At 39.3% G+C, this 25,755-nt stretch overlaps 3 protein-coding genes and 1 long non-coding RNA gene across 5 annotated transcripts; 2 read left to right on the top strand and 2 right to left on the bottom strand.

Moving 5' to 3' along the window:
- Window positions 1-395: 395 nt before the first annotated feature.
- On the bottom strand, window positions 396-10,128 carry PNN (pinin, desmosome associated protein). Its single transcript, XM_031593839.2, has 9 exons — window positions 9,877-10,128; window positions 9,614-9,685; window positions 8,792-8,860; window positions 7,188-7,260; window positions 7,013-7,107; window positions 4,901-4,976; window positions 3,130-3,285; window positions 2,905-3,043; window positions 396-1,914 (listed from the first exon to the last, which is right to left on the bottom strand). Exons 1-9 carry the CDS (start codon window positions 9,987-9,989, stop codon window positions 632-634), a joined length of 2,076 nt encoding a protein of 691 aa, XP_031449699.2. The 5' UTR covers window positions 9,990-10,128; the 3' UTR covers window positions 396-631.
- A 255-nt stretch (window positions 10,129-10,383) lies between these two features.
- TRAPPC6B (trafficking protein particle complex subunit 6B) lies at window positions 10,384-15,430 on the top strand. Of its 2 annotated transcripts, XM_031593844.2 has the most exons (7): window positions 10,384-10,938; window positions 11,024-11,091; window positions 11,967-12,084; window positions 12,726-12,809; window positions 13,249-13,342; window positions 13,900-13,948; window positions 14,560-15,430. In XM_031593844.2, the coding sequence occupies exons 1-6, from the start codon at window positions 10,858-10,860 to the stop codon at window positions 13,929-13,931; spliced, it is 477 nt and encodes a 158-aa protein (XP_031449704.1). In that variant the 5' UTR covers window positions 10,384-10,857; the 3' UTR covers window positions 13,932-13,948; window positions 14,560-15,430. The 2 variants fall into 2 exon arrangements, with proteins under 2 accessions (XP_031449704.1, XP_031449702.1); XM_031593842.2 differs by lacking the exon at window positions 14,560-15,430 and having other exon boundaries at window positions 10,385-10,938; window positions 13,900-14,544.
- Window positions 15,431-15,988: 558 nt separating this feature from the next.
- GEMIN2 (gem nuclear organelle associated protein 2) lies at window positions 15,989-23,623 on the bottom strand. The gene is made up of 10 exons (XM_031593840.2): window positions 23,453-23,623; window positions 22,965-23,049; window positions 21,771-21,860; window positions 20,351-20,410; window positions 20,075-20,185; window positions 19,410-19,454; window positions 18,608-18,676; window positions 17,293-17,403; window positions 17,018-17,076; window positions 15,989-16,685 (listed from the first exon to the last, which is right to left on the bottom strand). Exons 1-10 carry the CDS (start codon window positions 23,572-23,574, stop codon window positions 16,646-16,648), a joined length of 792 nt encoding a protein of 263 aa, XP_031449700.2. The 5' UTR covers window positions 23,575-23,623; the 3' UTR covers window positions 15,989-16,645.
- Window positions 23,624-23,999: 376 nt separating this feature from the next.
- Window positions 24,000-25,755, top strand: LOC116229382 (uncharacterized). The gene is made up of 5 exons (XR_016467398.1): window positions 24,000-24,044; window positions 24,408-24,474; window positions 24,675-24,837; window positions 25,232-25,396; window positions 25,601-25,755. It is a non-coding gene; the product is annotated as an uncharacterized LOC116229382 (long non-coding RNA).

Raw genomic sequence — 25,755 nt, 5'->3', positions numbered from 1 at the left:
AGGTAGGAAAAAGTTTCATAGAACTGGAATATAGAATTGACTAAGAATTTGTGATTACAGAAGAAAACAAAAAGGCATAGATTCAAAGCAATTACTTTCCCTTCCCATCTAGCACTGGAGAGATTAGAGAGCCTTAAGTTTCCCATTATTGCAAGAAATAGAGGGGAAAAGCAAAATTTCACGTTTCCTGCAATATTGCCTCCTTACTCCTTACAGATCTAAAAGGGGAATTTAAGTGTCAACAAGACATCTCAATTTATTTAAAACGCACATTTATTTCTACAAAAAAAGTTTATGATACAGACAAAGTGATCACACCAACTTAAAGATTTGCCTATTAAAATATACAGAGGATCTTAACGAATACAGAATATTTAAAAAAAAGAGATGCAAAGGAGTGTTAATCTTTTATTTTTACATTTTCAGGAACTTCACATAATTTTGGTAGGTAACCTTTTACAAAATTATGTAAAAAGTACAAGAATGCCTGGTAAACAGTCTGCATTTTTCCAAAAGATTTTTTACAGCATGCAATTCTTAAGGCAGCCTTCTCCTCCTCCTTACAAGGAATCCTTTCACTCAAATAATCTTCTGCTGCAAAGATTAGACTAAGGAAGCTTGGTCTCTTCTGTTAACGCCTTTTGTCTTTCCTGTCTGATTTACGGTCTCTTTCACTCCGTGAAGTTCTCCTGCCTGACCGACTACTTTCTGATATAGATCTCTTTCGGTCAGATCTTGAACTTTTATCCTTTGAACTTTTTGCATCTCTACTCCCACCTTTCGAGGACTTGTGACTTCTATCTACTCCTGAGGCATCCCTTCGCTTCCTTTCTGCACTCCTCCTGCGTTTTCTGTTTCTGTTATGACCTCTTCCTCTGCTCCGACTTCTACTTTCACTACTGGTAGAGCTACTGCTGCTACTGTCCCTGCTAGTACTTCCACTTGTGCTGCTGCTGCTGGAACTACTCCGACTGCTAGTGCTGCCAGTGCTGGAACTACTTCCACTACTAGTGCTGCTTGAAGTACTACTGCTACTACTGCTGCTGCTGCTGCGACTATGACTCTTAACAGCTTTGTTCCCTGCCCTACCCCTGCTTCTACTTCTAGTCTTATTTTTTATTTCTGCACTCAGTGTCTGATTCTGCTCTGCCTGTGCCTCAACCTTTACAGACACCACAGCATTTTCATCTTTGTCTGCCTGGGGCTCTGTATCCTGAACAGACTGAGATAACTGAGGTGACTGTGGTGGTGGCACAGACTGTGGCTGAGATAAGGCCTCAGCCACGGGTTCTGGCTGAGCTTCAGATGCCCGCTCCTGTTTTTCTTCGGGTTCGGCTTCAGTTTCTGTTTTGATAAGTTTCTCCTTTTCAGGAGAAGGAATATCACACATTTTTTCTGGCTGAGCATCACATTCCATTTCTGGCTCCAGTTCTTTGCCATTCTCATTATCTACAGGTTCTACACTATCCGCCTCATTCATTTCAGCCATATCCTGCTCATTATCCACTGGCTGAATATTTTCATTTTCGTCTTTTACAACTGTGACCTCTTCGTGCTGACCATCCTGTTGCTTGTCATTCTCCCTCACCTCAGCAGCCTCTTCCACTTTAATCTCTATTTCATGTTTTTGTTCTTCCTCTTCCTGTTCTTTCTCTGCATCACTATGCCCTGAACCTATTTTTCCCTTTTCCTCCCCTACCTCCTCCATTTCTACATCATTACGCTGATTACCTGTCTCCAACTCTTCCACCTGCTGAACCACCTTACCCTCTTCCTGCTCCTTGTTCTGTTCTTCCTTCTTTTCTTCATTCTGCACCTCCTGCTGTTCTTTTTCCTTCATAGATTGTCTTCTGGGCCTGGCCTCCATTTTGTTAATCTGCTCTGCAAATTCATTGCGCCTGCTTTCAAAAATTGCTAGGGAATAAAATGCACAAACAACAGTTTCAGACAGGTAGCTACAAAAACTGAAGGCTATTTCCTCCTTAATTATAAACTAATAAGTGATCAAAATGTTTTAAGAACTTCATCCTTATTCATTCTGAAGTAGTGAGCCATTCGTGCATAATGAAATGGATCGCAGGTTAATTTAAAATAAGTAGGATAAACAGCTCTGCTGAGTGTCAGAAAAGTAAAATCCTAGATCTAAGCTAGGGGTACTTTTGACTTCACTAAAATCAGTCCAACCATCAGTATATCAAAACCATACCCTAAATTCCTTGGTATTTAGGAATAATAACTGTATTTATACACTAGGCAAACAAAGGACACTAAAAATCAGTGGAAAGCAGATTAGATATTATTAAAACTTTTTTTAATACAAGCTATTCAGACAGGCAATTCAGCTTCCATTATTCCCCAGACAACGAAGAAAACTTTCTTAAGGAAAAGATAAATTCAATTTAATCAAATGAACAGCAGGACTACCATCACCTGCAGTATTTTAAATTGTTTTCCAAAAGGAAAATGTAATCATCCTGTGAAACAGATACATGAATACACAAGGAAATAAGAAGTTCTAGTGCTATGCTTTAAGGAAGAGTTTCACAACTAAAACAAAACAAACAAACAAAAACCCCTGCATTTTCCTCTGTTTCCAAACTGCAGAATGGGCCTTTCAGAAAATGAAGTTGCTGCCTCAGCATACATCTGGGTACTAAACTTAATATAAAGAACATTTTAAAAACATTCTTCCAAGCTCACATATACACCTCTTGTAAGAGAATTAAAGCACAAAACTAAATCACTGAAGGAGTAACGTTTTTACTTTTGATGAATACCCATGCAAGAACACAGTTTGCTCTAACCATGAAATTACTGAATCTAAACAGAAAGACTTAAATTCGTAGAACAAACACCAAAGGGAGGCAAGAACAAAAGCAGTCATGTAGCATAAACAACACTTACCATTCATCTTTTTCTGTGATTCTTCCATCAACTTTTGTGTAGCAGGACACATTCTGCCAGGTATGTAGAATAAGTGAGGTTTTGTCTTTGTTCTTATGTATTTAATTATTTTTGCATTATGTTCATTCCATTCTTCTTGCTAAGAATTGAAAACAAAAATATCCCCTAAGATACAGGAATATATTTTTTACAATAGAAAGATTCGAGAGCAAAACTAAAGCTTACCAACTGAGCAAGCTCAACTTTTTGCTCCAGTAACCGCAGCTCTGTTTGTTTAGCACGCCTTTCTTCAAACAGTTCTCGTCTTTCATTTTCAACTTGTTTTCTTTCTTCCTCTGCTTGTACTTCAAGTTTTTGTTCAATTTCTTGTCGTCTCTTTTGCTAAGATAAGGAAATATTAATCTTAATATTTTTTTTCCTAAATCAAGAAAGCATCCTGCTTTGGTACAACTGAAATAAATTATTTATATTGTTAAAGGCATTTCCAAAGAACAAATAATCTTTATCTACTTAATCTACTAAATTACAGGTAAAGGGAGAAAAGAGTGCCAGTGCTTGCTGGCACATAATTTTTGGAGGATTAACTATAAAACTATGCACCCCTATGGCTTTTTAACTGCTTCTCTATCATTCAATTTGGATTTGAATTTTTAACACAAGCTATAACACTTTCTTCCAAATGGCAGGGGAAAAAAAACAACAACAAAAAAAAGCAATAGATTTCAGGCATTTCAGCCAGAAGAAAAAAAAGACGACAATTTCTCCACAAGCAAATGAAGGGCTACGGGCTGAAGTTTGTAAACAACGAAACAAATCATACTGCAGATACTTTGGAGTTCTGCCACCATTAATTAGATATGTCACTGTAATCCAAGAGTGCCCTATTTGCATATCCTTATATTGCCATATGCTCAGATTGCAAAATAGTTTAAGAATATATATATATACACACACACATATAGTTTAGTGCTTGGACAAAGAATATCCGTGTCCTGACTCCTTAGGTCTCAACCTTGTTTTAGGGTAAGATTTTATATATGAAGTAGAAGCATATTCTCAGAAATATGTTGCAATGAATAGGAACCTCCCAGTCTTTCTTAGGCAAAGATACTGCTGGACCATCTCTTGTAATCATTTCCTATTCTAAAGGTAAGAAAGCAGAGAACTTTTTGCCCAATACGATTTAGATAAAACATTAGGATATCTAAATAGTGAATTGCAAAGTAATCAATATCAACACTGCAATCTAGGTATGCTAAAACCACACAGAAGTGGTTATTAATTTAAAGAATTTGTATCTGCTCCTAGACTGCTGGAAGTAGAACTCTATGAACATTTAAACATTTAAAATCCTCGAGAAAATATTATTTTTAATTGAATAACCCATCTAGGACAACAGTAAGAGGCACTATAATTTGCACTATTCAAAAGAGCATACAAAGAAAAAAAAAGTTACCACCAACCTAGATGCAAGATATTGAAGTTACCACTAAGCTACAAAATTTGCAATCCAGTACAGTCACACACTTGGGCATTCCTACTTTTAATGAACATTTTCTCTGCTATAGGGCAAACAGCCACTTGTATTTAGACAGAAGACATGATAAAGCTATACGTTTCTGTATAGTTCCACTTAAATTTCAAGCATTTTGAAGTGTTCCAAGAAGTAATACCGATAAGAAAAGAGAATCTATTTTGAATTTTACATGTTTTGAAGATGAATTGAAATTAAGAAGCACACACAGATCATTGCCTTACCACTTCTACAATGGTCAAAAAGCGTGGCAGGGTCATTAAATCACTACAGTCTCTTTCCTGCTTCCCCACCCCCAATTCAACTAAATCAAAGCAAACAAAAACCCATTTGTACTATTACCAATTTGCGACATCTGTAACCCACACCATGGAAATGTTCACTGCTATTTAAAGCAGTTTAATCATACAATTTGGTTTTATTATTTACAACTGAAAGATTTATATAATTAAAAATAAGTACCCTCTCAGTAGCAACTGTGGACTCCTGCTTAAATTTTTGAAGAGTGCCCATCAACAAGCCAAATATACGTCGATTCCTGAGTAAAAACAAAAAGAAGTTTGAGGTTCAGTTCAAGCACCACGATTTTTGTTTGTATAAACAGTCAGAGAAACTTTTCCATCTAGGAGATGGTTATTTTTAAAGGCTCAGTACCACACAAGGCCACTAGCAATAGAAAACAAACTGACTGCCAGCAGTCGAGGATATAACTTACACCAAGATATCATGTTTTGCTTAAGAGTAAGACATAGTACCTATATGTAACACAGCACAGCTAGCATTGGGAAAATTAGGAGCCCTGCACATCAGAAAATAATGACACTAATATTAAAAAAAAATTCAAAAGGAGGCCATGGAAGAAAAGACTGAGTAAATACAGAGTGAGATTTCAAAAAGGCACTGAATTGGAAAGTTGTTGTCTGAAGATCATCCCCGTGCCACTGAAGGGATTAAGTAGTAACACAGCCACAGAGGAGTGAAAGACTATCTGCCACAATCTAACTAACAATATCTTATTATACAAGACACTGCACACCAGAATTCTTCTTATCTAATTAAGGACACTTGAAGTAATTTAAGTAAACAAAATTCCTCAAGGAATTTCCTTCTTTTGAACTAACTTCCTGAATTTCACCTTCTCTTTCTTTCCATTTAATACCAAGTTAAGCCTTTACAGCAAGAAACTTTCTTACTTGCCTTGAACTTTCAAGTAATTAGAAGAAAGCAGACTACCCTTCTCACTCAGTACCCCAAGGCTCTATTCCAGTGGCAATAACCTGACAGAAATATGCAGAAATAAAACTACTTGTTCATGAAACAGCAAAAATAGCAATGGGTAAAGAGCTGAAAGCTAGGGATTACCTGACCAAGAGTATCTGTATACAAATGGCAACTCAGAAGACTCTGAGCAAAACCAGAGCTGAATGGATGCTGTCTTTCTGAAGGGCCTCTTTCCAACGAGTCACATGCAGATCAACACTGTTTCTCATCTCCCCAGAACACAACTCAAATGCAAAAATGCTAAAACTGCAATTCCAAACAGACAAACTTTTTGTGCCAAAAGCCCTATAAAAGTTTCACCACTATTCCTTCTGTAGGGAAAGAGTCAGGAGCTCATAATGGATGCAATAGCAGTGTTAGTGACATTGTAACTGTAAAAGAAGACCAAGGAAGATGTCTTTTTGTTCTAATTGATCTCTGTTCCTCATCAGAGAAGTGCAAAATAGTTCATTATTCCAGCTCAGATTCTGCTTGAAGCATAAGTAATTATGACACCACATAGGCCGCTGACTGAAGAGTCCAAGAGGCTGGATACTGCTGCAAAGCTGCTTTTCCAACACCCTTCTCAAAATAAGTGCATCTTAACAAGAACTTTAGTGAGCTACTCTAACACACACACGCACACATTAAGAAAAAGGAGATACAAACACTAAGAATTTAAAGAGGCAAAAGGAACATCAAATTGTACGTGCAACAAGCCTGAAAGTAGTACGAATAAAGAAACCCACAAAGGAGCTACTCTGCAAAAAAGAAAACCGCACACTCAAAACCTTTTTTCAGCCAAAAAAAATAAGTGAGAGTAGTAAGAATCACCTGTACTGTCCTTGACAACTGCTCTTTCAAGATGTACCTTTACTAGCTATAAAGGTATGTCAGGAAGAACTGGTTACTTCCAAGATACATTGACACAATCTTCTATATCACAAAACATGACAGAGTGGATGCCCCTGTATTCACATTCTGGGTTTACTTCCTGTTTTAACAGTCCAAAATGCTAAGTAACCAATTAAGTTGTCCTACTTAAAAATGACCTGTTACAATAACAATCTTATTATTGTAGATGGCTTGAGAAATAGAATCCCTGTCAGCTATGTTACATGAATGATTTGTTGTTAGCACTGGAAATGTTTAGATAAATATTCTCTCAAAATCAAATCTATGCTATTCTGTTGCATCTTCAAAACCATCTTTGATGCATAACAGCATCTGCATAATGCCTTTTAAAACCTAAAGTTACTTCCTAGGCTAGGACTCTGAAGCATCACATAAATGCATGAAAAGATTGCTGCATACCTTTGTTTTCCTTTCTCATCCATATTTTGATCTTGTATAAGGTCTCGACGTGTTCGCTCTTTGGAGGTAGCAACAACAGAAGATGGTAATGCTGGCTACAACAGAAAAATATAAACTTCTTAGTTCACGTAAATGTCTTCCTTTTTCCTACACAGCTCCCTTTGTCGTGCATTACCTTTTTAATATCATCATCCTCTCCGTCACTTTCTTGGCGTGATTCTCTTCTCGTCCGACGCTCTCCACCCAGCCTGAGGAATAAAAAGCTTTACTGGCCACTGGAGAACATTTGTTAACAACAGCATCTATACATGTCAACATATATAGTCAGCAGAACTGACAATTCCACTAAAACTGTTTATCAGAACAGTGGCAAGAGATAAATAGTGCTTTTAAAGACATCACTGTCTAAAAAAATATTGTAGGAAAAACTGTTCAAAAAAATTTTAAAGTAGCAGGTGAGAAATGTGATTTACATTTCAGTGTAACTTCAGTAGTAAAGTAAAAATGAAGAACCCATGTTACTGCCCTATTTGACTTTCTAGCACAGTTTTGGATTTTGTTTCCTGTTTGGGCTTTTTTTTTCCAGAATATCGAAAATGTTTACTTATGTAAGAGAAACATGAGGTAGATTTAAATACATCATGACACAGAGGGCAGTACGATTTTCTCAAATTCCAAATGCTATTGAGGTTATCTAGGCAAATACCTAGAAAACAGTTAAGGACAGACAAAGCATTTAGCTGGGACCTGAGCCCTTTGCTAAAAAAACTCAGGTTATCCAAGAAAGCCAGGCAATGTATTAAGTGAAAGTTATTTTAGCTTCTGATCTCAGCTTTGTGGCATAGCAGTTTACTATCAGTAGAGCATTTCACAGTATTCATTTTGTAGAACTCAAAAATTCAAAAGCAAGTGTTGCTTTTGTCAAGATTTAGCACTGCATGTAAGTGCTCAGAAAATGCAGCTCACTATAACCAAAGCCACATCTGATGGATCTGCATCCAGTAGTGAAAGCCTGAAATCTCTGTATATACTGTCACACAGTAGGCATTAAGTTTAATGAAAGGGAAATCCCAGTCACAATTTGTGTCTACTGTTATACAAGTCTGGGTTAATATGCAAAATTTAATACAGCAGACTGCAATGAGTTTTCTGCTTTACTTAGCGTAAGTTTTTAAATCAAGATTTTAGAATTTGGCATCTAACACTGTAACTATATTCAGAAAACTGACCAACTCACTATAGCCTGCAACAAAAATGCCCAGAAAGTTAAAGGAGGAGTTATGTGCAGAATGGACAAGGAACAAGAAATACCCCTCCACGGCACTGGAACAAGTACAAAAATGAGAAGTGCTCTTCATTATAGTGAGTGTAATATTTCAACACCTTTGAGTTTTCTACCCATCATAAATATACAAAGTTATTTAATTCCCTATACAGTTCTCTCCACAGTGATTCCAGAGGCCACATGAGCCCTTGAATCCAGCAGAGAAAGAATTATACATTTAAGCTTCTCCATCATGCAAGAATCTTAGTATTGATTTTATCTTTGTATTATTGCTATAGTCTTCAAATTAATAATTTTTAAACTACTATAGGATTTAGAGAAGAGATTCCAACGCAATCAACTCCAAGAACATTTCTCACAAGTCATGAATAAATCTCTGAAGACGACAGAGAAAGCCATCATTTACTAAATGATTACATCTAAGTATTTGGAATGTAGTGTTATAAACTCTCATTCTGAAAAAGCAAGGTTTCTACATGCATTTTTCCACCCACCTACTGGATGCCCCTTCAAGATCCCTCTGTTTGGCTGGGGGTCCTCCTCCGCTATCCGAGAATCCACGCCTAAAAGGAAACCACTTGTGATCTCAGAGCAAGGCATACATTTTACTCAATTCTGTAATCATTTGACTGCTACTACAATAATAGAGTATTTAAATGCACTGTTTGTGAATCAACCCATTTAAACTCATTCAGACGAGTTGCTACCCTCAAACGAGCTACCTCATTAGGTTCAAAAAAGTTTTTTGCAGAAGTTTTTAAAGTGCTAGGGGCTCAGCAACAATTTGATGTTGAAATTTAACAAAAGAAAATAAATGTACTATGTACTCAGATAAGATGGAATCACTGAGCACAAATCTGTCCTTGATTCTGGCTCTCCCACAGAGATGGGAAATAAAAGAGGGTAGAAAAGGTACATTCACAAAGGAAGTCGCCTACGTGGGTTTTGGGAATCCTAGACAGTTCCATTCTTTCTATTCTCCCTAGAAATGCTACCAGCTTCTTAATCACCAAGACAGTGATTTTGCACCACTTCAAAGCAAGGAGGCCCAGCGCACCAGAGAGCGCCTCCCTTCATTCTGAAGGTCCTTCACTTTAAGTCTAATGGCTGGAAGCGCTAAGGAAGGCCACCCGTATCAAACCGGGCACCGCAGCTATCGAACCCCGGCTGCCCTTGCAGGCCTCCCACTCGACCGCGTTATTACAGCAGCAGCTCCCGATCCCTTACAGCGAGCACAGGGATCAACCCCAGAACGCAGAACGCGCGAAGACATCAACCCGGCGTCACGAGAGAAAAGCAGAGCCGCGGCTCCTTACCTCAGCAGTAAGCTCCCTCGCCCCCTACCTCCACCAGGGCCTGAGAGGGCCAGCAGTCTGTTCTGAGGGGGCCTGCGGAAGACAGCACAGCGCTCAGCGGCACCGCCCGGGCCCCTCGCAGTGTTCCCGCGGCGCTGCCTCAGGCGCGGGGCCCGCAGCCATCGCTGCCCCCCCACCCCGCGGGGACGCCGCCGACCGGCCCCGGGCCGCGCCGGAGGCGTGGGGGCGGCCTCCTCGAGACGACAAGCCAAGCCGCCCCTCACCTCACATCGTTGGGGTCCCGGCCCGTGAGCTTGCGGATATTCTCATCCACGTGCTTGAGGCTCTCCTTGGCCTTCTCCAGCTGCTCCTGCAGCGCACGCACCGCCACCGCCATACCGCCCGCCGCGCGGCCTAGCCGGGGCCCAGCGCAAGGCACCGCTGGGTAACGGCGGGAGAGGCTCCGCCCGACGGCCACCGCTCGGCTCCGCGAGGCGCTGGACGGCGCAGCCAATAGCCCCTCGGCGGACGCCGCCGACTGCCAATAGGCGGGCTTGAAACGAAAGGGTACGCCCTCCTGGAACGGCTCTCCGCACTCACCCGCCAATCACGAAGCTCAGAGACAGACTGACATCCTTCTTAACCAATTACCGAGAGCGGCCGCTTGCCAGCTCTGCGAATCATAAAGCGGGAGAGCCAGAGCGACGTCTCTTTTAGCTAAAGAAAAGTTACTTCGTCACTTTCCTGTGGTGGGAGCCAATCACCTTCACGCTACCGCAGCCTCTGTGCCGGACGAGCCAATTAGGCGGGGCGTTACTGCGGGCTGCCGCGTTGTACGCTCCCGCGCGGCGCAACGTGAGCTTCTGTAGCGGGTTATCGCGGGGAGCGGCGTGGGATGGGCGCCGGGGGCTCTGGGCTGTAGTTCTCCCCCCGCTGCCCGGCGGGACGCTGCTCTAACGGAACGCGGGTGCCGTTTTTGCTGGGGCGCCTCCGGCCGCGCCCCGCCAGTTGCCATCTTACAGAGGCAGGAAATGGAGGATGAGTAGAAAGGGACGTTTTGAAGGCGATTAAAAAATGATTTAAAAAAAGCACAAAAGCGCTCTTTCCTCTCACACACGTGCCAGCTTCGCCCCTTGCTCGGCTCTCCGCCTCGCCTCGCCCAGCCCCGGCGCGGCAGCCCGCAGCCCTCCCGCTCCCGGAAGGGGCGGCGCAGCGGCTCCCGGCTCCCGGCGGCGGCGGGCCGTTGCCGTGACGGCGGGGCGGACATGGCGGACGAGGCGCTGTTCCTGCTGCTGCACAACGAGATGGTGGCGGGGCTGTACCGAGCCGCCGAGCAGGGCGAAGGGGTGAGTGGGGCCGGTGCCGCCCCCGAGGCCGTCCGGCGGCGGCCGGGCCCGAGGCTGAGGCGGCGGCTGCCCTTGTGTCTTGCAGGAGAACGGCCGCTGCACCACCAAGCTGGAGAGCATGGGCTTCCGCGTCGGGCAGGGGCTGATCGAGAGGTGGGTGTGAAGGGTAGTTTTGTAATTGGCTACCGCACTGTGTCCCCTTCCTGTGGGCCTCTCGGCCCTTGGATCTTCCGTCTGCCGGTGCCTCGCAGCGCAGCTCGGGCTGTGTGGAGAATCCCGAGCTCCCGACGTCGCGTTTTCCTTGAACCGTTAAAGTTGGCAAGGACCGCTAAGAGCATCCGGTCCAACCATCGGCCCACCAACCGTGCCGCTCAGTGCCACAGCCACGCGGTTCTTGAACGCCTCCAGGGATGCTGATTCCCCCACCTCCCTGGGCAGCCCGTTCCAATGCACTACCACTGCGTAGATTAGTTGTTTTTCCTAATATCCAGCCTGAACCTCCCCTGGCATAACTTAAGGCAGTCACCCCTCATCCTGAATCGCTGTTACCTGAGACACGAGTTGGTCAAAGTGACTCAAAGACCATCAGGGAGAATACGGGGGGAGAACTGTGAAGAAGGAAGGCACTTTTCAGAAGACAAGTTTTGTGTGTTTGTTCCTACGCATTAATGTTGGCTGATATTTTCAATATTTGAAGGAGCCCTTCTGAACAGTACTATATGTGAGAGCTTTATGTTAAGATATCTTTATGTACTTTAGCTGTCTTTGATGATCATATAGTTCAAACTCATTTATTCTTACCATAGTGCTGCAAATATTAAGATAAAACTATGTTACTCAAGTTCTAATACATGGTGAAAGTTGAGTGTTGCTAGCATGATAGCTGGAACATTAATCTCTGTAACGTTCTCAAAAGTAATGTTGTATAGTACCACTTTTTTTTTGGTATTATTTTGTATTTTTCTGCTTAATCAGTCAAGTTGTTGCACATACGTTTGTTATTGACATATTTCTCACTTGTCTTTTAGGTTTACAAAAGATACAGCCAGGTTCAAGGATGAATTAGATATTATGAAGTTCATTTGCAAAGATTTTTGGACAACTGTATTCAAAAAACAAATAGACAACCTAAGGACTAATCATCAGGTACTAATGCTCTAGAATATGATTTCAGTTACAAAATCAGTAACGCTATCTTGTCTTATAGGTGAATTTTTTTGTTGGTCTTGGTCTAAGATTAATTACCTGGGAAGAAACCCAGAATCACAGAATCACAGAATTATAGGAGTTGGAATGTTCTTACTTTTTTTTTTTTTTTTTTTTTTTGTAGATTTTGAGAATACAATTTAGTAATTTAATTGCTTATGATGTATTTCTTGCCACCCTGTTTGAAAAGACTAAATGTTTTCAATTTTACATGCAGTGTTGTGGAATTACAAACTGACAGGACAGTAATGCTCACAGTTTATTAAGACTCACACAGGAATGTTTTCATGAATCCCACAATATATTTTAGCAGAAAACTAGTGTGAGAAATCACATTGCTGCCTTAAAACTCATTTAAATGGAATGGCTGTCTTGAAGTCATTTTTTAATTTGGAAAAAGATTTACAGTTTTCAGCAGTCGAGACACTTAGTTGCACCCTACAGAACATAATTCTATACAAAACAGCTGAAAAACTTCCCAAAGTTTGCTTGTTGATGACGTTGCTTGGTAGAATTCGGATTACATTTCATTAGAAACTCGATTAAAAACTTCTAAACTTTTTTTTTTTTTTTTTTAACAGGGTATTTATGTTCTTCAAGACAACAAATTTCGACTCTTGACACAAATGTCCGCAGGAAAGCAGTATTTAGAACATGCACCAAAGGTATCCTTCTTGGGATCTATGAGTTTAATTTGAATCATCTTGGTCTATTAATAATAACTTGAAATTTTGTAGTTCAATGGACACAAACCCACCAAAAGGGAAGCTAAAATTTAGTCTCCATAAAATTGTTTTTTAGAAATGCACCTTGAGAACAGTTTATTTGGTCTGTGGTTCAAGAAACAGTCATAGTGATTTTGAAACATTGTTATGCTTCAGTTACTTGATGGTGGGAGCTGTACTGACTGCAAGTGGAAAATCATTGAGCTGATGTATTTTGTGTGCAGTTCAGGACGAAATTTCTGCCACTGTCACAGTACACTGATGAACAATAACAAAACCTCCTCGTTTTATATTATCAAAGTGATAAGTCTTCAGTTCTTCAGTATTTTGCAACAGGCTTCATCCTTGAAACTTCTTTAAACTGTGACTTTATGTTTAGTATTTAGCATTTACCTGTGGACTAATCAGAGGGGGCCTATCGAATTTGGGAATAAAGAGTATTGTAACAGCTGAAGTTTCATCAATGCCTGCATGTAAGTACTTCTCAAGAGTACTCCTCTATTAGCTCATTTGCTAACTTTAGTTACCAGATTCACTCTGCTTTACTGTTAAAAAATACTGACAGTGAACCTCCGTGACATTAAAGTGGAAAGCTACATTACAAACTTATATTTCCATTTGGAGGCATCAGATGCAAAAGGGCATACATCCAGAACTCCACTGCAGTAATTGAAGATAAAAACAACTATTTCTGTGCTCTCTATTTATAGAAGTCAGTAAAAAAGGTAGTAAGTGAAGTCCCTTGTAACTACATAAGCTGATTAAGATGGAGCTAAAGATTTCCAGGAAGCTTTGAACAAGAAAACTGCTGTAATGTGGGGCATGGATCAACTAAAAAAAAAAGTGAATGTGTTCAGCTGGAGTTAGATTTAAATGCTAAATTTAAATCATGGCTAGATATCTCACAATTAAACCATAAGATTGAAACATTTCTTAGAAATGTCTTAACAAAAAATGTCTTAAAAAGAAAGTAACTACTTGGAGTAATCTAAAGTTCGTGCTTTGATCTGACTTTGCATTCTCTTTGCAGGTAAATTCCAGGTGATGATACAGAAAATGTAGAGCATGATCAAATCTGGGTATCTACCTTAAAAATCCTGTCTGTGGTTTTGGTATTTTGGTTCGGCTTTGTATGTAGCGTGTAAATTATAGCACTGTGCTGCACAATTCCAAAGTATATAATAAATATTTGTTAAAAATAATACTGTTCTTGTATCTTGGTATGAAATTAATTCTGTACCAAGGTATTAATGTCCGTCATGGTAAAAACTGTCCTCTCAAAAGTTTCCAACAAAAGATTTATAGTACTAAATCAAACAATAGGCAGATTTTAAGAACAGAGTAAAGTCACAATGAAGACTCAGTTGGTGTAAGAAACAAATGTGTTTTATGTCACCTAAGAAACGAGGCAGCAACTTTCTATTATTCTGAGGAAACAATTATTGCATAAATCAACAGTTTTAGTTAACAGCATTCAGTGGAATATAGAAATTATATGAACAGATAAAGATAACTTATTTCTACAAAAGTAAAGGTATATCCTATGCCTCTAAAATTTACGGCTGTTTTTTTTTTTTTGCATCAGAAGAACTGTACAGCTAAGGACATCTACAACCAGCAAAGGCAATTTGCTTTATTTTATTGTGCCTAAACTCAGTATTAATGTACTTTTTTTTTTTTTAATTGCTAGCTACAACTCACTTCTGTAATGAGTATGTGCAGGAAGATGATTAGGCCAGCCAGAAGATATAAAGACATCACCAAGACCCTAGAGGAGATTGGGGGTTGCTGGATACTACTTGTTACAACATTTGTGTAACAATATGTATCTTGCTATGGGTAAGCATGAAAACATCTTGTTTAAACTTGTAACAAATTTTATTGTAAGACTTTTCTGTTGGCTGGGTCAAACCTTACATTTTCAGAAATGTGAGAATTGCGACTCACTTTCTACTTTGAGACCAGCAAATAACAGGCTAGATATAAAAAAAAAATGCACTAAAACAACGTTTTTGTCTGTTTTAACCATCTTCTGTGTTGGAATAAATGTTTGTCTAAGTGCATGGTTGGGCAGGAACACTGGAAGTTGTTCTGTAAACTCTAAGGAAGTTCTGAAGCTTGTAATGGATAGATGCCTTTTGTAGTCTATAAATCTGTGCTGGCAAGCTATAGATTATAGACATGATAACCAGGGGCTTATTATATGAGCTTAAGATGTGAACAAATTCAAATTTTTTCAGGTACTGTGAATGCTAGCTCAGATTAGTTGTAACTGGATAATTTGATAGTTCTAAGAAAGATCTAAAGCACTAGCAGAATGCCATAGCACCATTTAGAGACCTAGAGAAGATAAAAGTAACCATGGTGATTGGTGCTCTGTAGGGATCAGCTGTGTGACTGAAAACACTGAGCTCTTATACTGATAGTTTACAGGAAGGTTGTGGTGGTTGTCCACATGTACAATTCAGGCTTCTCTGAAATTGTAAGGTTAGAGAATTAGCTGACTGCTATTCTTCCTGAGTGTGTTTTGTGGGTGCTTCAGTTGCCAACTCATGCTGTTTTTAAGTGCTGTTATTAAAGGGACTGACTTGCACTGTGCCTAACAGATGGACACTTCAGTGACACCCACACAACTTGGTAGGCCATTTTGTAATTTGCTTCTCTAAAATTAAAACTGTAGTAGTTTCTTTCATTTTCACTTGACAGTTAAAATTACTGTTCCACATAAGAAAGTGCTAATAATTCTAAGTTACACTATGGCCTTAACCATTAACTCGTGCTTAATGATATGTCTTTTTTAAATAGTGAGGGATTGATATCTGCTTCCTGTACAGTGTGAAATTCAATACTGTCTATCAGTCTGCTGTTACCAGCAGAAATCAGAGTTCCTTTAAACTGGATTTTCAATTGTTGAAGATAATTAAAACCCAATAGAATCATGTATGTACAAAGCAGACACCAATATTCTTGGCAAAGCACTCTCTTTCAATATGTTCAATATGTTAAATCAAATAGGTGAGCTAACGTATTTGTCAAGATATTATACAGAAAATAAATTTGTCCATTTTGTTTAATAAATGCTTCTGTTAAAGAATACTGAATAGAGCTGTGCTTTTTCCCCTGGTTTCTGCTACTGTTTACTATAAAGTAGCAAATATTATTACTCAGGAAATCTATATACTACCTCCTTTTATGTTTAGGTAACATCATTGTTTCAGTAATTCACTGGCTATAGTTGTACTGTTTAGCAGTATTTAAGCTCAGGAACTATTTCCTGAAAAAACACATTGGATCCCAGTTGTGTAGGCTTCTAAAGTAAAGCAGTTGTTAAGTACTGTGAAGAATGAGAAAAGCCACAGTGTTTAAGAACACTTTAAAGAACATTTTAGTTTTATTAAAAAAAGACCTCAAGGGTTGTGTATTAGATAAAGAACAGTCATCTGTGACAACTCTTTAAACTCGGAAGTCTTTACCTAATGGCAGCATCCACAGGATTACTCAGATGGTAAAAATTTATCATGAAGAATCTACTATATTAAGACAGTTGCTTGAGAGATAATGACAGATAATTCATGGACCATTTTATGATGAGGATACTAGAGAGTAGTACCTTCATGCTAAAGATCAGTTTAAGTTATTCATAGCTGTTCCAAATGTATTATTATGTCGAGGGTGCTCTGAAGAAGTTGTATTGTACTTCACAAAAAGATACTGCACGCTTCAGACCTGTACACTATTTGTACTATGGCAACAGAAAATGGTTTTCTCAGAAAAGTCTAGGAGGGTTCATCAGCTAAATCACGTTGATCAAAGTACCTAGGGGAGAGAAGTAGAATACAGTAAGAAAACTCTAATGCAACACACTCCTTACTTTGCTCTGAGATGTTAGACCATTTGCTTTCCAAGTTTAATTTAGTATTTCTATCATATTTATAGCCTCATGGTTGAGAGGGCTCACCAAAGAAAACCAGTGTGTTTCCTTTGTTTTAGCCTTAGGCTTGTCTTAAGTCCTGGTGACTAAGTATGTCTGCTACATACATCCAGACTACTTGGATTGACTTTCACTTTCAAGGAATCTATGTTAGCACAAGGATAATCACACTTATTCTGGACATACTCTGCTATTTTATATCTGTAGTTTGCATTACCTGCTAACTAAGCAGATTAACAGGTTCAGAGCTGAAACTTGCTCTTCATTCTTGTTCTCCTGAAAGAGAAACAAATATCAGAACAGTTCTTCTGTTAACCATATCCACTAGAAAAAAGTCACCTGCCATGTTATATGTTGTAGTGTTCCTCTCGTTCTCCAGCAGACTTCAAATGTGAAAAATAACTTATCAAGAATTTAAGAGCTGAAAAATCATTCTCTTGATAATTTATGAAGTTGAAATAGTCCTTTGCACAACATTCAATTAAATCTTACCTCTAGTACTCTCACTTCTGAGCACCGCCTTGCCAGCTGTCGAATAAGGGAGTGAGCTTCAGGTAGCAAAGGTTTTTCAAGGCATGCCAACAGTGCATAAAACCATCTACCCTGTGTGGATTGAAATATTGAGTTTTTAATTATGGGCACTTCTTTCAAGTTTTACATAAGAAAAACATGTTATATGTAATAGGCCTTGAGCACAGGTCTCAAAGCACAATTTCATTTAAGTGCCATTGCCAGAATGGAAAAGTTTGAAGGGCCAGATTAGAGACTGCATAGTAGAATTTTATTACCTGTAAATAAGCTTCTTGTGAGAGTGCTCCTGGATTTCCTGCTTTTTTTTTTTTTTTTTTTTGAACAGTTTCTTCTATTAATCTAAGGGAAGCACTATTTGAGCAATATCTAAGGAATATTACATAGCTATTATTTTTTAACTTTATAAACCATGGAAAAACATTCTAAAAAATGAATATATTAAGTCAGATCTTTGTGGAAGTAATGCTGTTACATCACCCTTAGGATCTACCCCACTGCAAAAACATGTCCTTTGCTTTTTACTTACTGAACATTGTAATATTATAAACATCACTTTTGCTACCAGTCTAACTTATTAAATTAATTCCAGTGCCTAGTGTCTTTCACGATGGGATTTAACTAAGCAGTGTGCACATCCTCTGCAGCATACTGGTCAATAAGAAAGGGTCAGAACAGAAAAGGCCTTTGAACAACTCAAAAATCAAGAAGCTGTATTTAGCTTTGTGGAAGTAAGTTTTCATTACTCATTTATTTTGTGGTACATAGCTAGTTGTGGCCAAACTTCATGCTAATGTATTCCATCGGTCTCAATTTTATATCAGATTGGATCTGTTTCCACATTAACATAGATAACATAGTGCTGCTCATGAAAAGATTAAATGCATCTCTTTTAGCAGAAGACCACACATCTCCAAACTAAAACAGATATGTTGGCAAATACAGCCGGCAGCTCACTGACTTCAAAGCTTCTGTATTCTGGCCCTCTTCTCTCCCCAGCACTCTTCCGACCTTGCAGATTAAGTTATTGTGGAGAGCAAATGAAATGGAGGAGTTTTAGCAGTACCTGAAAGATCTCTATCTGTTGTTCTGTAATTACCCCTTCAAAAAGTTCTGTGTATGTTCATTCTAGCATCTAGTCAGGTGAGTTTTGAGAACAACTGAATACAGTACTTGTATCTAGAGAACTAGTTGGAAACTAAAATAATTTTACAGAAAACAGGGTATAATGTACCCCTTGTTTGATATGCTAATGTGCAAGTAGTTAGAAAAAAATTACCAGTTCTGGAGTAAATTTTTTCTCTCCAAACCAGCTTATCAGGTATTCTAAGACACTGGTTACCGTGGCCTTCAAAAGAGAAACATAAAGACACAGTGCGATAATGGCAAAGTTTAGTTTTGCTGTCCTTTTACCCAAAGGATTACATTATGTAAAAAGCAAATGTGATTTTTGTCTTTAAATATAGACATAATACGTTTCCACTCAACTGTAATTCTATATGGCATTTAGTTCAGGTTGAGATTATATGTAAGGGTAAAGTACATGTTCAAGCGTCACGGGAAAAAAGCTTTTTAAAAAACTAAGAGCTTTATATAAAGCAACGTTCTGTGTTAACAACATGTTACAGATAGATAAAAAAAAGACATCACACTGACTATTTCTATATAAGAATGACCAGTGAGAAATGTAGTAAACATTGTTCTTCCAGTCTTGCAATGCATTTAGGAGTTAACAATCAAGTCAATCAAGTTGAAGGACTGCACTTAAAAGACAAAAGGTGATAACTTACTGTAAGCCTCTAAAAGAGGCACTCAAACATTAGAATGTTCTGTAAAGAAATTATGAAGAGAAAATATGCTTACATTTAGTTACCGTAAACATTTGCTGGTATAACTGTTTGTAGTTAAAGGTGAGATAATATTTTTTCCTTGTAAGTGTACATTGAATAACAGTTGGAATAAACAATCACCTCAGCACAGAAAAATAAGTAAGACTTATGCAACTCATGGAACATAGGAAGTACTAACTTTTGCAGTATCACTATGCTGTCCTAAGAGGTAGGCTTAAGATGTAGGCTTACCTGATTCATTCTGCTTACAATACTTAGCAAAGGAGGAAAGCCAACCTGAAAAAAGTCAAGTTGGGAAATACAGAAACATCATAAACACCTTTTTTTCTAAGTTAGAACTTAGTAACATTTGATCAGAGCATTTGTAATATGATCAGAAATTTGTAATTATTTTGAATTCTGTTTTAAGCTTTGACATTTATTAAAAAAACAAACCAACAAAACAATCTTCAAGTAACTTCAAGATAAGCTCTAACCAAATTTGGTATCAAATACCATTGCTTTTGCTGTTACTTGTAAAACAAGGGTGTGCTTTTTTTTTTTTTTTTAAAAGCTTCAGTGAAGGGCATTTTTTTAGAGTAGCATGTACAAGGCCAGGAAGCACCTCCACAAAACACTAAACCAGACTATGGATAAAACTTTCGATTCTGTTCTAGCAGTGAATTAGTGTGTTCTAGCTGGGAGCAGATGAGGGAACTTCCCCAATTTTTTGACTGAACTAACAGACTTGCTCTCTGCTTCACTCAGTTTCAACTTAAAAGGGAAGAGAAATGGGTCTTACTGGGCTCACCAGACAGATTGCTTTATATTTAGCACAATGTGGTAATAAAGAGTAGCATTGTTTCTGGCAGTTATTTGTGAAAATAACAGTTGAAAATTAGTCCTCTTATACTCACCTTTATGTAATCAATTCCTAGATTTTCATTATCAGATTCTGCATCTATTTCTGCGTATACTCTTTCACCCAGGCAGAACTTCTTCCAACCTTCTTCATCCTCTAATTTGGGCTGAAGTAAATAAAAATAAATGAAAACAGTGAAATATAGCTATCTTGAAGACAACAAAGAACAGACATGATAATACTTACCAGTTGTTGAATTACATTGTAAAGCAAGATTAATCACAAATTTAATGATTAGGAAAAACACATAAATGTTATGAATTCTACTCACCATGTTAACATTGCTGTCCAAATCCTGTGACCGCCAGTGATTTCTGTGCTTGTTCAGGCTCTGAATAATTAAATCAGTTTTAACTTTACAGTTACCAGATCCTAGCCATAATCTTATCTTCATTAAAAAAGGAACTTCTGAAATCAGTAAAGACATTCCTGAGTACATATTCCTCTAGCCTCTTAGTATAAATATAACTGTTACTTATACTGGGTTTTCGGAAATAATATTAAAGCCAAAGGAATTTTAAAGTCTACCGCATAAAGCTTTAATTAGTAAGTTTTACTAGACTTAAAATCCTTTTTTATGCTTGCTGTAACAAGCAAAAACAATTGGGCTAGGCAAAAAAGCAAACATAAGACCAATACCAGGTTTCCAACAGCGCTCTGTATCTCTATACAGTGCATACAGAATTGTAAAAGACAGCAGGCTTACTTTCCTAGAACATTTCTTCTGACAGGGATGCCATGTAAGACAAATTGGTCTCCATGACAATTTCCTATTGGAAGTATAAGCTTTTGTAATGGAAGTATTTTTTCCTCATTCAATTTTTACTCTAAAAGTAAAGTTAAGCACTTAAAAAAATGCTGAAATTAACACTAGCTGATACATAATGTATTGACAAGTGACTTTTGATGCTCTTTTTCCTTCACTATCTCCACCTTCGCTGCTTTATCTTCCTCAAAAAATAGGGTAAATGAGCTCATACTAAGCTCAATGCCACAGCAGCTTCAGTGCAATTGATTATACTTTAGTGTATTCAGGTATTTTTACAAAGCAATATCAATACATTATAAACATGCCTTCAGCAGTACTGGAGCTGTAAAATATCTTCATATACACCCTGTTTGAATAGTGCACAGAGAGACACTGTTCAGCTCTGCATTTCTTTTCTGTAAAAGCAAGGTACAAATGTGGTAGGAAAGTCTATGCTAACACTACATCCGCACAAATCCATTTTAGCAATCAGCATTTCTGACCATAATGGCTCCCACTAATGCCCATAGGACCCTAAATGGACTGTGTTTTACATATAGAAATCTCATGGTGGGTAGGAATCCACTTGTTCTATAGCTCTACAGAACAATGTAGAACACTGTTGGTTTTAGTGTCACTGCGTAACATCACAGCGATTTTTGTCCTTCCTCAAGTACTCTGTATCATTTGGTGTAAATATTGCCAGATATTTTTACTTTATTTTTATTTAACATGACTCTCAGGAAGGAGTTTCATCAGAAGTTTAAAAGCCTCACAGTATATTCCCATTTTCTTTTTCTTTCTTTTTTTTTTTTAAAACTAGCAACATCTGATCAAAATGTTATGACTTAATGGTAGGAAAGATATAAGTTTGTCCCCCCTAAAGCACAGATGTACAAGTTAAAACACTGCACCACTCCCCATCACACGCAGAATTTTCTACCTGACGAACAGATGAGAAATTGGCCACTTGCTGCTGCTGCCACTTGAGTGTTGGAGAGTATCCTTCCGGAGCAGGCTGACATCCAGAAATCTAAGGAAACACTGGTAATAATTACAATGTATAAAAAGCTTTATAAAAATAATCCTTAAAGAACAAGAGAATTAGTAAATAATTACCAGCAGATAAAAATAGAAGTACTCAATTTAAAAAAGGTAATTTCCTGACAACTGATTTAACAGTTGGTCTAGACAAAATTTCTCCTGCTTGATGTTGTATGTATGCAAAGCAGGAAAATTAAATATGCAGAATGTGCTGTTGAAGAACCTTTTAAGGTCATCTTTTTAGCACCTGTTCTGCCTTAACTTTCCTGTTAATAAAGGAGAGTGCTCTATCCTTATCTTGGACAGGTGCTATTAATAGTAGGAGCTCTACTTGAACAGACAGTAAGTTGGGAAAGACAGTAAGTAAAAAAAAAGTATCTTTTAGGAAATTAACTGACAATGAAGTAGATATAACCTCTTCAGAGATTAGCATGAAAGAATTACAGTACAGAAAAATCTTTCTACAAGTGTTTAAGAATGTCATTCTGAAGAAATGAGACAAATGAATAGAACAGTCACAATAGTACATGGTCATGTCAATACTAGAAGCTTTAGCATAGCAATCTAATAGGCAGGTTATACAGTTCATTGAAGGAAGACAAAATTGGGCACTTAAAATATTTGGAGGTAGATAAAAAAAAAAAAGCAATGTGACAACAGAAAAATCTACTTGTAAGGGGAAATCCCAATAAGAGTTTCCATCAAAAAGTGAAGAAATGGTGCTAAGTATTTCATCTTACGTTAGCTGTCCTTACTGCTCTTACTGCCCTACACAGGATATATTTTTCAATCTAGATACAGATATTGCTTTCTTCTAAAGCTTACGCAGGTTTTATGACAGACTTGTAAAATTTAACTCAGCATTTGATTCCTTCAGGCAGAAAAAGTCTGCTGTGTGTCAGTGCTGATTTAAACTGATCAGTTACAAAGACTGCTTATTGCCCAGAAATTCAACGGGCATTTCTTCGAACCCTGAAGTTTCATTAAGTGCTTTAAGATCCAGCAAACTGCTGTTTTAGTTATGCTCACGACTCCCCCCTCTTTCCTGCTGCTTGTTTCTTAAAGCAAAAGGCATAAAGCAGCCCAAACTTACTGCGACGTTTACCGTCTGCTTCTTTCTTAGCTTCTTGGGGTCTATTTGTGCCACGACCACATCTGGGCATCGTGCTGCTTCAATCCTACAAAACAGAATCAAACTGCTGTATTGCAGTGGGCGGTTATAGGCTGAATACGGCACCCGTGGAAATCTTCACTTATGCAAAAAACAACCGACTCTGCAGGCAATTCTTACAGAAGGTCTGGCTTCAGAATTACCAAGTATTCCCTCTTCATACACAAGTGCACTGGCGCCCTTGAAGCTTGCACGCTCCTAAGCTGCCTTGAAGCGAGGCTGCGCATCCCACAGCGGCATCCTGGGACGCTGCTGCCGCACGGAGCCCCAAACCCGCCCGCCGTCTTCCCCGAACAGAGCTCCAGCACCGGGCGCGGGGCCCGCCGGGGAATAACGGCGCCCTCGGGCACACGCAGCGAGAAACGGGGCGGCCCGACCGGCCCGCCGCCAACCCCCGCCCCGCCACTCACTGGACGCGCCTCAGGTACTCCTGCGGCGTCCGGGGCGGCACGGTGGGGTCGAAGTCGTCGGGCAGGTCGCAGTCCCCCACGGGCAGCAGCCGCGGCATCAGCTCCTCCACGGCCGACTCCATCGCCCCGCCGGCCGCAGCCGCCAGCCCGGCTGCTCTCGCGAGAGACGCGGCCTCGCGCAGGCGGAGCGCCGCCGCCGTGCCCAGGCGTTACGGCCTTGCGGGCGCTGTGAGCTGTTCGCCGGGCGCTGGCGGTGGCCGCGTTGCCGAAGCGATAACCCCGTTCCTGAGCTGGACGGGACCCCCGATAACCAGATTTAGGCCCTACGTCATTCTTAGCTTTTGCAAGCGGTTCTTCACGACTCACTCATTGATAACGCTGCCTATTCCTCCCGAGGACGGGCAGTAATAATGCTTTTCCCTTCCTTGACACGCCTAGAGATCTGTGGTGAAAATTAATTGCTTAAACTGCTGTAAATCCAGGTGTAGACCTGGAAGCGTTTGGCTGAGATTTCATTCTGTTTCTGTTTGGATTTATCTAAATGGTAATGGACTGCATCCCAAATCAAAATCCAAGCAGCAGTAGCACTGAGGTGGGTTACTTCTCAGATAAAAAGCAGAGGGACGATGTTGCAATTGTTGAAATCATGTAAATTGTCTCATAACCAAACTCCTGTATATTAATGTTTCTTAGCATTCTGAACAACATGCTAAATCAGTGTGCTAAATGCAGCCCATACAGCGGAACAGCGTAACTCTAAATTGTTCTCAGTTTTGTCCTTTATTTTTCTGTAAGACTGTATTTTAGCAGCTCCAAACAAACATCAGCCCTAACTCCTCCTCTCCGCTGACTTTTGTTTGCTTTAAGGTGTTTCCAAATCCACCTACGTGTAACAGGGAGTCCGGATCTCACATCCTGGTTGAGTGCGACAGCTGCAGCCATTGCTTGAAATAAGACCTGCTAGCCCAAAGCCACAGTGATGCCTCTGGGAAGGCTGACCAACAGACAAAGCAAAAATGCTGGTGAGTAAAACCGTGAAAAGTTCTCTTCTAAAACTTTGGTAATATTCAGAAGTTATTTTTTTTTCTATTTGTCATGGAGTCAAGAACTATGAACAGAAAGAGATTCCAGAAATAAAATACATTTTCTCTCCTGGGACATGTTTTTCTGGAACTTTTGATTTATACAGTTTAAGCCAAGTAACTTTTAAAAATTATTGCAGGTAGTCTTCCAGCAAAAGCTGTCACAAATTTTACCAGTGATATCAATGCAACAGCTGGTCAGTGTAATTCAGTGGAAGAAGAGGAAAAAGAATCTGGAACAGAGTATCAGACCCGTTTCTCAGCTGCGTAGCCATTGCAGAAGAGTACTTTTCCAAAGAAAAGGTAAGCTGCTACCTGTGGGCATGCACTGCTGCCTAAGAAAGTCTGAGACATCAACCAAAAATTCTTTATTAAGAAAAATAGTATTACTATACAACCTAATAATGGAAGATAATGGCACATTTTCTCTTAGTATGTAAATACGGTGTTATCACCTGATCTTCTCTGCAGTATTAGTGTTATTGCCTCTCTTTGCTTCTCTTGGTTTGCACCCTTGTAATGTCTGCAAGACTTTTCTTGAAGTTTAGAACACTGGATTGTCATTGCATGGTGAAATTTAACTGTGCTAACAACTCATTAGAAGAGTATTTGAGTACTTCTGAAGATACAACACTGTATTACTTTCTGTGCATCTGTTTGGAGTTCATCAAAAGGTTTTCATTTCATTTTTTTACAGAGGAGGTTCCATGTCCTTGGCATTCTGCAGCTGAATGCTCCCACAGCTGACAGTGGGATTCAAGGGCAGTGAAGATTCAAATCCTCCCTTTAAGATGTGCTTTTGTTTACCTGCTCATGTTGGTAGACTAAGGAAAGCTGGCAAACAACACTGGAGATAGTAACGGTATAGAACCCAGAAAAACAACCAAAAAAAAAAGACAAAACCTGAATTGTACAATCAGGGCTACATAAAAATTTCTCTGAAGATATTAAATAAATATGCATTATACATGCGTTAAGGTATTTCTAAATGTGGAATAATATAAAATATTGTCTCAAGCTGAAGGCCGCCACAAACATGATATCAATCTATTTTTTTTTTCCCGAGGAAGCCTGAGAAAACACGTACACACGAGGAGGCGAAGCTCCCTCTAGTGGCCGCAGCCGTCATTTCCCAAACACGGCCGGCAGGAAGATCGGGCTTTTTAGAAGAAATCTCAAAGTCGAAAGGCAAAAAGCGGACAAGCAAGCACGAGCCCCTGC

Source organism: Phasianus colchicus, chromosome 5, assembly GCF_987193195.1.
Source record: "Phasianus colchicus chromosome 5, bPhaCol1.hap1.1, whole genome shotgun sequence".
NCBI classification, from domain to species: Eukaryota; Metazoa; Chordata; class Aves; order Galliformes; family Phasianidae; genus Phasianus; species Phasianus colchicus.
The sequence above is the reverse complement of the archived record's forward strand: the minus strand, read 5'-3'. Positions and strand labels throughout refer to the sequence as shown.

Excerpts from the sequence above, each read along its gene's own strand:
- PNN (XM_031593839.2), bottom strand. The coding sequence starts at position 9,989 with ATGGCGGTGGCGGTGCGTGCGCTGCAGGAGCAGCTGGAGAAGGCCAAG. Across the intron at positions 9,686-9,876 it reads CGGGACCCCAACGATGTGAG|GCCCCCTCAGAACAGACTGC; the intron begins GTGAGGGGCGGC and ends TGTCTTCCGCAG. Across the intron at positions 8,861-9,613 it reads CGAGGGAGCTTACTGCTGAG|GCGTGGATTCTCGGATAGCG; the intron begins GTAAGGAGCCGC and ends GTTTCCTTTTAG.
- TRAPPC6B (XM_031593844.2), top strand. The coding sequence starts at position 10,858 with ATGGCGGACGAGGCGCTGTTCCTGCTGCTGCACAACGAGATGGTGGCG. Across the intron at positions 10,939-11,023 it reads CCGCCGAGCAGGGCGAAGGG|GAGAACGGCCGCTGCACCAC; the intron begins GTGAGTGGGGCC and ends TGTGTCTTGCAG. Across the intron at positions 13,343-13,899 it reads AGTTTCATCAATGCCTGCAT|GTAAATTCCAGGTGATGATA; the intron begins GTAAGTACTTCT and ends TTCTCTTTGCAG.
- GEMIN2 (XM_031593840.2), bottom strand. The coding sequence starts at position 23,574 with ATGGAGTCGGCCGTGGAGGAGCTGATGCCGCGGCTGCTGCCCGTGGGG. Across the intron at positions 20,411-21,770 it reads ATTTCTCATCTGTTCGTCAG|AGCCTGAACAAGCACAGAAA; the intron begins GTAGAAAATTCT and ends TTAATTATTCAG. Across the intron at positions 19,455-20,074 it reads TAGGAATTGATTACATAAAG|GTTGGCTTTCCTCCTTTGCT; the intron begins GTGAGTATAAGA and ends GACTTTTTTCAG.